General features: G+C 42.1%; 1 protein-coding gene across 1 annotated transcript; it reads left to right on the top strand.

Annotated features, from left to right (window-relative positions):
- Positions 1 to 2524: 2524 nt before the first annotated feature.
- Positions 2525 to 11662, top strand: LOC124135254 (sulfotransferase 1B1-like). The gene is made up of 6 exons (XM_046500521.2): positions 2525 to 2559; positions 6213 to 6376; positions 7858 to 8187; positions 9648 to 9754; positions 9875 to 10037; positions 10939 to 11662. The coding sequence occupies exons 2-6, from the start codon at positions 6217 to 6219 to the stop codon at positions 11058 to 11060; spliced, it is 882 nt and encodes a 293-aa protein (XP_046356477.2). The 5' UTR covers positions 2525 to 2559; positions 6213 to 6216; the 3' UTR covers positions 11061 to 11662.
- The last annotated feature ends 2235 nt before the right edge of the window (positions 11663 to 13897 follow it).

The raw sequence follows: 13897 nt of genomic DNA on the forward strand, positions 1-13897 counted from the left end.
ACTGCCGGAGTCAGTTTCAACGTGTGCTCCGAGGTCAGATGCATGACTAAATTTGCCACATGTTTATTGGTGATTTGGTCAAAGACTGTTTTGATCCATCAAAACAAACTATGACAGGTTTGTACTGGTTGAAGATGACTTTCTCGTAAGCTATGGCAATTGAAAAAACACAACAAATCCCATGAATTTTGTACACAATTTGTTTCAGCAAACATTAAAAATCAGATGGGTTGGAATATGAAACCCCCACGCTCAAAGGAATAAAACCTTAAATAGTAGGCTATCTAAAACGATATCACAACAAACATTGTCCGTTTATATTCATTTTACCAAATTGCGGGAGGTATTGAAATCGAAACAAAAGCGATTGAAGTTGAATTCAAGGGCAACGTACCACATTGAGCCGATCATGTGTCCGTTATTTAGAATCTCCGTGAATCAGGTGAACTTTGTACAGGTCAAAATCCAACATAAATACACTGTGATTTAAGATCTGCTACACCCACAGTCAAATGCAGTTGGCCGCTGTGACGTCAAGCCGACTCAGAAAACAACAGGGGCGGTCGGGTAGCCCAGTGGTTAAAGCGTTCGTTCGTCAATCTACTATGACGATTACGTAATTAGGGATTTGAAAGCAACAAATCAGAATGTAGACGGCTTAATTTGGGAATTCGCAGCATTACCTCTCATAGAAATTTGAACTAGCGAGCCACAAGACGCAAGACGCAAGACGCAAATGACTACTGTAAGGTCTCAGCGCGTCAAATTAAAACCATCTTCCCGAGGCAAAGGAGTTAACTGAACATAAAAGTCCAGTTTCCACCCTTGCCGAACTAGGCTGGTATTATGGAGTTACGTTTTGTCTGGACTAACGAGTCTATGCATAGTCCAATCAAAATCGCGCACCGAAATCAAAATCCGGTTCGTAAACTGTCGTGCCGATTTTGATCGATTGCAGGGTTTGCAAAACATGTGTATCGCCAATTCATTGTCAGCAGATATTTTCCAAATCCTTTCATGTTTTTAATCAAGGTGCTCACGTGATTTGATGCATTTCGCGATTTAAGACCCGTTTTATCACAATATAGATCTTGATTATCGATCAGATCGTCCTGACTTGGCGCCACCATTTTGTGTGAAGCAAACGCAAGTGATACGAGAGGTGGAATCTGATTGGTCCATAGGAGAGGCTTAGAAGGGACATAATTGGTAATAGCCACTGGTGGCGCAACGATCGGCAAGGGTGGAGACTGGACTTTTAAAGTCAGTTAACTCCCTTGCCTCGGGAAGATGAATTAAAACAAGCACTGGCGTAAACATCCGAGTTGCGTGCGGAATGATTGTCGAAAAGCCGCCCCGTCCTTTCATACGGGCTATGCTGACTTTAAACCAAACATATTTAGTGGACATAACGCACAAAACTACACCCGCTCTGACACATCTTTGGCTTAAGCGACAATCTCATATGAAAAAATATGGGCGCAACTGCATAACTTGAATGCAAGGTTGACGAAACAGTCGAAGCCACAATCATAGGTGGCGTGTCAATTCTACCCAGAGAAATGCTGCGCCTTAAGGGGCTCTCACACACCGAGTTGCGTCCCTAGTAACTACCCGAGCTGACTCGGGGGGTACTCGTATGAAGCTCGTAGCGAGGTCGTACTAACCTCGTACTGATCTACGAGGGTTTTGGAACTGCTTAAAACAGTCGGGATGCAGCCAACTCTTAGGAAACTCGTAACAAACTCGTAACACACTCGTCCTATTCGTAGTGGTGGTGGTGGAATTGGGTTTAACGTCGCGTCCAAGATTATTACACTTATATAGCGACGTGCATGTACGTGTGTGTGTTTGTGTGGCTGCTTGTACTAGTCCGGACTGATGCCGATTTATAGTGCTAGCCCACTGTGATACCATGCCGAAATTTAACATGAATACCCCACTCAGACACAGTATACTGACTCCGAGCCGACCAGTCCTTGTTTTCGTTCGGCACACACACACATGTACACACACACATACACATACATCTTGGACGTGACGTTAAACCCCATTTCACCCCCCCCCCCCCCCCCCCCCCCCCTCTCTCTCCCCCTCTCTCTCCCTCTCTCCTCTCTCTCACGCATCTTTGCCTCCACACCAACCTCTGTTACCTGTCAAAGGCCTCGATAACACACACATCTATACCAATACATCCACCTTTCTTAACACACACACACACACACACACACACACACACACACACACACACACACACACACACACACACACACACACACACGCGCATCCCCTCCCTCCCCTCTCTCTCTCTCTCTCTCTCTCACACACACACACACACACACAAAACATGCCTAAACATTCACTCTTATCTCAATCGACCTTTGTGACTTGTGTCTGTGGATACTATCTGACCTATAATATTTTGCAGACCGCCGTCATAGAGCTTGAACATTGATGAGTGCGGCGTTAAACAACAAACATACCAACACATAGTGGATGGTAGCGTAGATGAAACTCCGTCTTCAATCAAGTTACAGCGCACTCCGCACACCCATCGAGGTAAGAAAGATGGACAAATAACTACAACACAAACCTATTTACAGGATTAATTGTTCTGGCGGATGCAGGGCGAGCTTCTGGTCATTACTTCTGCAATTTAGAACTGTCTACACATGAAACAGAACCAACTTTTACTGCATTGATCATGAATATGTTAGTTGGTTAGTTGGTTGGTTAGTTTGTTGTTTAACGCCGCACTCAGCAATATTCCAGCTATATGACGGCGGTCTGTAAATAATCGAGTCTGGACCAGACAATCCAGTGATTAATATCATGATCATCGATCCACGCAATTGGGATCGATGGCATGCATCAACCAAGTCAGCGAGCCTGACCACCCGATCCAGTTAGTCGCCTTTTACGACAAGCATAGGCGCCTTTTACGGCAAGCATGGGTTGCTGAAGACCTATTCTACCCCGAATCTTCACGGGTCCCATGAATATGTAAGTTATTATATTGACGCATAAGTTTATTGGCGTGGCTTCAGTGTGGAAAGACCTATGATGCTCAGCTGTGCAAGATTACACATGACACAAGCCTGTTGCGGCTTCTCTGTATTAATCTTATATAGGCATTTAGTGAGTGAGTGTTTATGGTTTTACGCCGCTTTTAGCAATATTCCAGCAATATCACGGCGGGGGACACCAGAAATGGGCTTCACACATTGTACCCATGTCGGGAATCGAACCCGGGTCTTCGGCTTGACGGGCGAACGCTTTAACCACTAGGCTACCCGACCGTCCCTATATAGGCATTTAGAAGAACAATGATACATGACACTTTTTTCACCCGATGAAGGGACAAGAACTTGCTCTGAAAGAAGTTGTTATCCATAACGTGTCATGTATTCACTCGACATGTGTTTACCAGAGAATATAACATAATTATATATAAGATAATAGGACGCAATCAACAAAGTCACCGAGACCTCACAACCCGATACCTTTGCCGCCTTTTACGACCATATTCGAACCTATTCTAACCTATTCGAACCTATCCGAACCTATTCGAACCTATAAGGACCTATAAGAACCTATTCGAACCTATAAGAACCTATAAGAACCTATAAGAACCTATTCGAACCTATAAGAACCTATTATAATCTATTCGAATCAATTCGAACCTATTTGAACCTACTCGAACCCATAAGAACCTATTCGAACCTTTAAGAACCTATTCTAACATATTCGAACCAATAAGAACCTATTAGAATCTATTCGAATCTATTCGAACCTATTAAAATCTATTCGAACCTATTAGAACCTATTGGAACCTATCAGAACCTATCCCCGAAATCCAAACGGGGATCAAAACGCAGTGTTACCCCAGAATATCAATACTATAAGAGATTTTGAAGAGCGTGTTGTATGACACGTTCAACGAATTATTACATGTGGTAGTCACAATGTAGCACGGAAACCTTACAACGGTTGCCAATACATTGAAGTCCAGTAGTACACTGGGTCCATGTTTGTCTATGCATGTTGTACACGGGTCATTTAGTATAATTGAACACGATTTGTACACGGATATATGCTCTTCAAAAAAAGAAGCGCAAAGCCAGATTTGTGTGGGGTAGGAAAATTCATTTATACGAGGAACCGTACAAGATATTGAGCCAAAATGTTGAGGAGAGAACACTTGGTGATTGTAGTCATCTCAGTTATCGGTACCTAGGAAAGGTCCAAGGTGAAGGTCAGCTACTATCAATAACGCGTATGTCCCCCGTTGGAATCGATAGTAGCCTGACATCTCCTGCCCATGGAAGAGACGAGTATGCATTCTGGGGAATTGTAGCCTACTCCGCCTGTAACGCAAAATCCAACTGCTGCAACGTCTTGGGTTGTAGTGGACGTCGGCGTAGCCGTCTATCCAATTCACCCCACAGGTGCTCTATCGGGTTCAAATCCTGGATCTGGTGGGCTACGGGAGAACATCAACGTTGTTGTTGTGTAGACAGATCGTATGATCCGTGCTGTATGCGGCCCTGCTGGAATACACCTATGCCGTTGGCTGACATGATGAGAGATAACCGCCCACATCATAACGCTACCCCTACCAAACCTGTCCACTTCCTGTACGCACTTTCTGGCGTAACGTTCTCCCCGACATCATTCTGTAGACTCGTGCTCTTCCATCCCCTCGACGGAGGAGAAATCTTGATTCGTCGCTGAAGCAGACATCTCTACATCGCAGTTAAGGCCATACCCTGTGTTGACGACACCAATGCAGTCGTTGTTGACGATGTTGTCGACTCAATATGACACGTCGAACAGGACGTCCTGCTCGTAGACCTGCTGCTCTTAAACGTTTTCGTACGGTCTGGTCGGAGATTCTGTTCAGTCCGGGTATTTGGGATGTGGTGGAGGTGGCTGTGGTCGTCCTTTCACATATGGGGCGCAGTCGAATGTAGCCATCTTGGGCGGGGATGATTACTCTTGGTCGTCCCGACCTTGGCCGATCACTTGTTGACCCATGCTGTTGAAACCGATCCCATAGCCTGTGATGGTGCTGGGCGCTACAATGAATACCCTTGCTACAGCTGATCGGGATTCCCCTGCCTTGCAAGCGGCCTATGACTGTGTTTCTTTGCACTTCTGTTAATCTTGGCATGTTGTTGAACTGTTACTATTCGATGCCCGGCAATGAAAAACCCTGCACTTTAAGCAAACGCTTTAACCACTTGGCTACCCAACCGCTATTATTAGGGAGATTGGTGTAACACTGATTGTGATGTCATTGGACATTGATTATGACATCATTGATATTGGGCAACGTCTCACATTAGCACACTATGTATATATGGAAACAATCAAAACTTTCGCTTTGATTTACATTGTATAATATATATTATATATATGCCGATCTTTACGGAAGCCTTTTAGGGCCATTTGTTTTTTTAAATTTTTTCGATACTATCTTGAAATTTCAAGATAGAGAAGTTGAAATTTCAAGATATTAAGTTGATATTTCAAGATTATTCACTTCAAACATATTTTTGCATCTTAGGATGATAAAAACTTATTATCTTAAAATTTCAAGAAAGGATCTTGAAATTTCAACTTAGTATCTTGAAATTTCAACTTAGAATCTTGAAAATTCAACTAAGTATCTTGAAATTTCAATATAGTATCTTGAAATTTCAACTTAGTGTCTTGAAATTTCAAGATAGTATCGAAAAATATTTAAAAAACCGAATGGCCCTAAAAGGTTTCCGTAGATCTTCTATACATTGTCTATTTTGAAAACGACTGTTGAATTTCAACACTGTGACATGAGTGAGTGAGTGAGTTTGGTTTAACGCCGCTTTTAACAGTATTACAGTTATATCACGGCGTGTCAGCTTAATGTGGGAGGAAAGCCCGAAGTGATGCAGGTCTAAGACGTTTACCAATTCGGCGAAACCCACGAGCACGGATAGTGTGCTGACAAACCTAGAAACATAATCGGGGCGAACCGGGATTCGAACCCACAATCATAGGTTTCTGGCGTGCCTAAGGGACACAACTCTGCACAGCGAATCGCACCGCCTTAGACGACTGGGCCACCCGTGCCCCCACTGTGACGTGAACAGAAATATGAAACAAATAACAACATTTGATCATTTCATTTTCTTTTCTTATGTTATCAATGCACATTTCTTCCCTTTAAGCAGCATGTCTATTGTCGAGGACTATGACATGGGAGGTAGCCCCATCAGCTTCCTGGAGGTCGATGGCTTTCGGTATCCTATCGTTGACCCAGAAATAGTCAAAGACATGTCGCAGCTGAAGGTCGAGGATGACGATATCTTACTACTGGCGTATCCAAAATCAGGTAGTTTCATCGGTATCTGCGTACGGTATCCCCTCATCCGTTCATCGCCTGACAGAAGTTTATCTATATGACACTACTGGGGGCTACAATTCGTCCCGTTAAAACGCCTGCCAATGTGCGCTGTAAATCCAACATCAACACCCCGACCGGCTACAAATCGCTCAAATATTTTAAAATTATATATACTAATCTAAACTTAGTCGCTCACCTTCAAGTCCGCGTAACTTTTTTAATCGAAAGTAAACACTACATACATGTAGGAATTCCAGATCGCAAACAAAACAACGGAGGTCGTTTCGAGGTGGCCGCCATCAACTTTTCCAAAACCTGTAAGAGTTTTCTCTTTCGATCTGGAACCCCAATTCAAAGTTCACTTTCGATGAAATAAATAAAACTAAAATACACATAGGTAAGTGACTAAGGAAGATATTGGTGTGTAGATTCAAACAAGACCCTGAGACGTCCAGCCCCTGTAGCTACAACTGTAGTCAACCACAAAGACTAGCTTCCCATGAAAGTATCTAAACCACAGGGTGCAGATAATCTCCCCGTGGTACTGTTGAATGACAGGTTAACCAAGGTATCCAATCAACTTCAGGGTGTCAGACTAAAGGCTACCCGCCCTTGTGAGCAGACAACTACTACCTTGCCAACGACCCTTTTCAGAGCCACCCAATGGTCTCATAATAATGCTTGAAACACAGGCTCGAAAGCTACCTTTTATTTGTCTGTTTTGTCTTCTGTTATAAGCTCGCAACTCAATCTTCCCACTGCGACGCGACGCGTCCCGCCCCTCCCCTCCCCTCCCCTCCCCTCACCCGCCCCTCACATCACCCGCCCCACCTACTTCCTCTTCCTCTCTCTCCCCAACGCATGCGCCACAACCCAATCCTGTCACACGTTCCGCAGGATCCCATTACAACCGGCGAAATCTCGTTACATCCCGCGACATCCCGTAACTTCCTGCGAGATCCCGGCACTTCCGCTGAGATGTAGAAGTGCGTAATAAATCCTGTAGCATACATTGGTATTTTTTCTAATGTCAGGATCCGACATCCCCGTGGCCAGTAGTAACACACAGAAAAACTTATATCAAACGATGATCAAACGGATGTGGGGATACGGTTACCGCAGCTACTTCAGCGTTAATAGTGACTAGTTTTGTTGGATATTAACTATCGCTCCGTCACCACTTGAAATTAAGAAAACAATATCATTGTCATGGAAGAATTATGATTGATTAAAGAATTAAAGAAACAATTGTTCATGTGCTAGTCTTTGGCTAGTCGTATGTTGGTTACATGACACTTGTATAGGGGGGGGAAGGGGGGGGGGGGGGGGGGGGGGTGACATAAATTATGCTGACGATTTAACCTTTACATCAAACGTCATATGAATGTCGTCCCACTCAGCAAGTTATTATTTATGACGTACTACCAAATACCAGTACAATACTCGAATTAGATGCCTGATGTCCCCAGGTACACATTGGACCTGGGAGATCACGTCCATGCTGCTCCAGGGTAAGGCGGAGACCATCCCTCATTGGAAGAGCAAAGTCATGGTGGAGCTGCAACCACAGGAAGTCATAGACGCCTTCCCAGCATCCCCTCGTGTCCTCAACACGCATGTCCGGTACAACCAACTTCCGTTACAAGCCAGAGAGAAGAAGTGTCGGATGATCTATGTCCTTAGAAATCCTAAGGATGTTGCCGTGTCCTTCTATAACCACCATAAATCTTTCGAGAATCTGTACAAGAATTACAATGGATCGTTAAACGATTATCTCCCTTTCTTTCTGGCTGGGAAAAGTAAGACATTTGTCATTTGTTTGTTTCTTTGTTATTTAACGCCGCAATCAAATTTGGATTATACACTCCAGTGATTAATATTGTGAGCAACCATCCAACTATCGCCATCAACCATGTCACCGAGCCTGACCACCTCATCTACATTTGCCATTGCAATCTCCTTGAAATCAGACCAATTACTCTGATTCGACATCTACCTATTTTTTTGGGCAAACCTTCCAGAGAGCTGTCACGTCAGGTGAACCTTGAAAAAACTTTCACCTCCACATGTAAATAGATTATGCGTGGGCTGGCGAGATAATCTGATGTCAGTTTTCTAAAACGAGATTGAACCTTTAGATTTGGAAATCTCGGTCTTCAGCAACCCATGCTTGCCTTAAAAGGCGACTATGCTTGTCGTAAAAGGCGACTTTACGAGATCGGGTGGTCAGGCTCGCTGACTTGGTTGATGCATGTCATCGATCTCAATTGCGTGGTTCGATGCTGATGATATTAATCACCGGATTGTCTGGTCCAGACTCGATTATTTACAGACCGCCGTCATATAGCTGGAACATTGCAGAGTGCGGCGTTAAACAACAAACCATCCATCCATCCCAACAAATACAAACCTCATAAAATAATAGTTTACTGTTTCACGCCGCTCTCAGCAATATCCCAGCTTTATGACAACAGCCTGTTAATAATCTAATCTGGACCAACAACTCAGTGATTTATATCATTAGCATCTATCCACGCAATACGTCAGGCAATACCAGTATGTCACACAATCGGTGACATGCGATCAACCAACCGAGTCTGGTTGCCTATTAAAACAGGCATAGACTGCTAGGGACCTAAACTGCCTGGCAAAAAAGGAATTATAGAGCCATGTTTGATAGTGGCTATAAATGAGACAAGAAGAAATGTTATTTGATGGTGATCTATTTAATACGGGTGTCAAAGTTGTGTTTTGGACCTGACGCTTGCAGTGTTGCGGCGATTGGTTTCAGGCTAGTAAGGTTTTGATAAATTCAAAATGTGCCATATTTTGGTCAAATTCATTTTTAAGGGGGTATGGGCAGTGTATTCTCTCAGCTGGAATCCACTTGGGTGGTGTACAAAACTGTTGGAAGAATGTGCCATGTCTATCCGAATACTTTGCCACATTGATTGGCATATTAGAACGTTCACATGACCTGATTTCCTATGTATATCTTGATGGAGAGAGTCATCGCATGGAGGAAAAGATCAGCTTATAATGTGATTTAAATTGGGGTGGGGCACTGAAATAAAGTCAGTAACGATTGTAATATTATGTTGTAGTTGTTGTAGCGGACTTCGGATCCCAGCTAAAGGCTCGACCATTTGAAACTTTTGATAACAAATTCTGATGACCAAATATTTTTAAGCCAGTGACTGGTGTTTGATGCATAAAAGTTTTCAAGTCATATGTGTAGAAGCAAATCATTCTCTTGTAGCGGACTACGGATCCTGGTTCGATTCTATCCTCCAGTGGGAGAAGGACATCGAGGCTCAGCGGGACAGACATCCAATACACTTTATTTACTATGAAGACATGAAGCAGGTCAGTGCTTCTATGGCTTATGTTCACTGAAATAGCGTCACAGCACAGAAGGTATGTATTATATTGGGGATATGAACACTTTGATCAATAACTTATGCATGGACTTGATATTGTCTCCAGAACCCCGTGGAAGAGATACGGAAATTGGCAGGGTTTCTGGGAGTATCTGGAGATGACTCACTGTACAACGCCGTGGCGGACAAATGTTCTTTTGAGAATATGAAGGAGGACAAGGAACCATATGATCCTAAGTTTAAGGGCAAACTTTTTGTTTACAGGAAAGGTAAGATAAAGGAGTTATGGGTAATAATAACGACATTATTGTTTTTGTTGTTTCACTTGTTGTTAAACGATGCTCTCGTCTAAAAAAAGTGAACATTAATTTCAAGAGGTTGTGTCCAAACCTCTACCTCCTTTTACAGGTTTTGTCAAAATGTCTTTACGTTTCTCTTCAAAATGCATCAAGCTAATTGTGTTTTATGACCGACTGTGCCAAAGGTCACCTTAACATCTAGCCCGCTGATGAGGGAATGTCTCAAAGGCATGTAAATAAATTAAAATGGGTTTTGAAATTAAAGTTGATTTTAAATACCTGTTTATGAAAACTGAATTAAACACCTTCCGAGTAGCTGCAAGTCAGGACATAACATCAACTGTCCCGTCTTTAAAGTCTGTGTCATCGTAGTATTTAAATCAGTAACGACAGGTGGAAGGACACCTCTTTACACTAGTACCCGCTTGTCGAAACTCTCTACCTTTTCTTTCTTCTTGGGATTTTGGATGACTTTGAAACAGAAAAGACTTTGCCTCCAGCAACATGCTACAAAGTTACAAACTCTTTCGGCTTAACAGCATAAACTCTGGTTGGTAAAACACACGCCCAGGGCAGTACGACTTTGAAGCAGAAACTGCAGTGCAATTTCTGACATTTGACACAAACGTAACTTAATCTAAAATCTCGTGAAATTTGAACCATGTTTCATACACAAAACATTCAAAGCTGTTCGCCCAAAGCTTCATCAAATTCCATTCTTAAATACTCAAGTGTACACAACCATTAATGTTGCCAAGTTCATTCTTGACTTTCAATTTTATCCAATCATATTTCAGATTTCCCCGTGGACAACTGGAATACTGTTAAACCCAACTCACTCACTCTACCATCATTATGTTCCTCGTTCCAGGTCAGGTTGGTGACTGGCAGAACTGGTTGACACCAGATCAGAACGAGATGTTTGACAAGCTGTACCAGGAGAAGATGAAGGACAGCAAATTCAAGGACAACATCAGGTTCACTCTGCCCTGAACAGAAGTGATACAAATGCGCGTAATATCAGAATACAACCACGGACTCCAATACTCAGAAATCAGAACTACGATGGCATTGGACTACGTGTCCATATCCAATGTAAGACACGTGAATGTATTCAAGACGTTGCTTCGATTCGGGTATAGTTTACTGTCTTGCGCTTTGTAACTTTATGTAAAACAAACTGAGATTGGAAAATCCAATCTCACCTTGTCATATGGCTGGAACTTGGAGAAATTGGACGTTGCATCATGCATTGTTTAAGTCAATGTAGACTTCTCAGCTTTTAGGATCAGATTGTTGAGAGTACATTGTAATCGTCACCCGCATTAATATTATTTAATGCTTGGAGGTTTAGAGGATAATGTTAAACAAAACTGGTTATCTGAGGTATTTACCGCTGGATTATCCTTTTTTTATTTGACATGATGTTGGGGAGTGCGACTGGTTGATATGGTTATGCATCTTGACTTGATTCAGTATCAAGATCTTAAGTCCTATCAAATTTACCACCAGAAATGTACATATTAAATACGCAGCATACTTTTTGTTATAACTGTGTAAGTTAAGGATGTTTCTACACAATCTTAAAATAAATCTGTTTAAAAGAAGCTGACTGTGCATTGTGATCATTTGTCATTTTTTACATGCGTAAACTGCACCGGCGACCCTGTTTCGCATATTATAAGGAATACTGACTAAATCGATGTCTTTGGGTGGTGACTTGCTCGCTGACTTGGTTGATGCATGCCATCTTGTCCCAAATGCGAGATCAAAGCTCATGATGCTAATCACTTGATTGTTTGGTCCGGTCTGGTTACAGACATAAAGCTCGAATATTGCTAAGTATGGCGTCAAACAACAAACAAACTTTGTGTGTCATGTCCTCAACAACCACCATGATTATGGGTGGGTGGCAAACCTGACATCATTTATACTGGCCAAACATACAAACTGGCTATAATTGTTTGTTACCAACGCGATCCGGTGGATGGTTTGTTTGTTATGGGACGCTTGTTTTTCTCGATACTCCAAATCAACATGTAGTTTTCCAGAAGACTTAACGTGTTAACTGACATCTTCCCGAGGCAAGGGAGTTAACTGACTTTAAAAGTGCATTTTCCACCCTTGCCGAACTAGACTTTAATTATATAGAGTAATAGTTTGGCTGGACCAACGGATCTATGCATAGTCCAATCAAAATGGCGAAACGAAATCGACATCCGGTTCGTAAACTGCCGTACAGGTTTCGGTCGATTGCAGGATTTGCATTGCATTTGTACCCGTTTCAATACACTATAGATTTTGATTATCGATCATATCGTCTTGAATGGGCGCAGCGGTTTTTGCTTGAAGCAAATCCAAGTGATATGCGAGGTGGAATCTGATTGGATAATAAGAGGGATATAGAAGGGACATAAACCGTAAAAAAACACTGGTGGCACTACGATCGAGCCCAGAAATGTCAGCCTCGGCAATTGTGGAAACTGGACTTTTATAGTCAGTTAACACCCTTGCCCCGGGAAGATGGTATATGAAGGCAACTCCCCTTTTATACCGTCACATATAGTCATATTTGGAACACCGAATCATTTAGACACCCGTCTGTGGGATATCTCCATTTCAACCGTGGTTACAGCACTCTGTATGCGATAACACTTCGGTCTCCCATCCAAAAAGGGGAGTGTTTTCAATGAAAATATAACGAGTATGAAACCTAAACATATATAGTTATTTAATAATGTCCAGTTCTGAGAATAGATAACATGAGATTGGATGTTTCGTGCCGTATTCCAATTCCATGGTTTGTTCAGTAGACCACGAAATACGAATGAGTGACATGATGGTCACAGATAGTCTCTTCAAATGCGGGGGGGGGGGGGGGGGGGGGGCACGAGTGGCCCAGTCGTCTAAGGAACTAACAAGTTTACGTGAAACATATTTTGTAGCGAAATATTCAAATGGATAAGGCACAAATGACACACGCATGTGTGCGTAAAAATGTTGTACATTTATGATTAGTGATTATGCACGATATATATATACAGTGCAGAAAATGAACTTGTGGAACATTTATACTTAGTGGTTAATTTATAACGTTTCTTTATGAAATGTTATTACGACAGCAGTCCGTGAATCGCTGAGAAATGAAGTCCTACAAATTAACTCAGAACACATTATCATTCAGACTGCCACATCTGTGCCTCAGAAGCATATTATCTATTGCACGATTTCTATCATTGATCATCTATCATCAAATATGGAGCTCGAATAACTTCTGAATGCGATCTTGTTTACTTTAAGCGATAGAAATACTTATTTTGCAATCTACCTTTAAGAAACTATACTAAATTACTTTTGAAACGTAATTGTTCTGGCAAAAGGAACACTTTTTTCGCAGATTATAATTTGAAACAGCTGATCTATTGTGAGGTAACACATTGTTTAGGTATGTCGTTCTTTATTATTTTGTGTTTTTAGTTGTATTTTGTGTTTTTTATAATGCTTCTTCTCTCTTTTAAAGGTAGAAATCCCATTTCGAAATAAAAGCCTTCCCTTGATGCAAAATTTGGTCAAGCCTGTAAAAATTCTAGCCTAGATAAGCTGTGTAAATATAGCCAGAACAGTTGTCCCATACCTCAGGAGAGTTTTCAAGAATAGGTGGTGTAAATGTCAGAGAGATCTTTGGTGAATTGTATCTATGTAATATATATTGACTCCCCACCCCATCCCAACCCCACTCTGGTAATAATACGGGGATCTCCTTTTGTTAGTACAGGCATCCCTTTGTGTTAGTACAGGCATCTCCTTTATGTTATTACACACATCTCCTT

This window comes from Haliotis rufescens, unplaced genomic scaffold (assembly GCF_023055435.1).
Source record: "Haliotis rufescens isolate VD_foot unplaced genomic scaffold, xgHalRufe1.0.p SCAF_15, whole genome shotgun sequence".
Taxonomy (NCBI): Eukaryota; Metazoa; Mollusca; class Gastropoda; order Lepetellida; family Haliotidae; genus Haliotis; species Haliotis rufescens.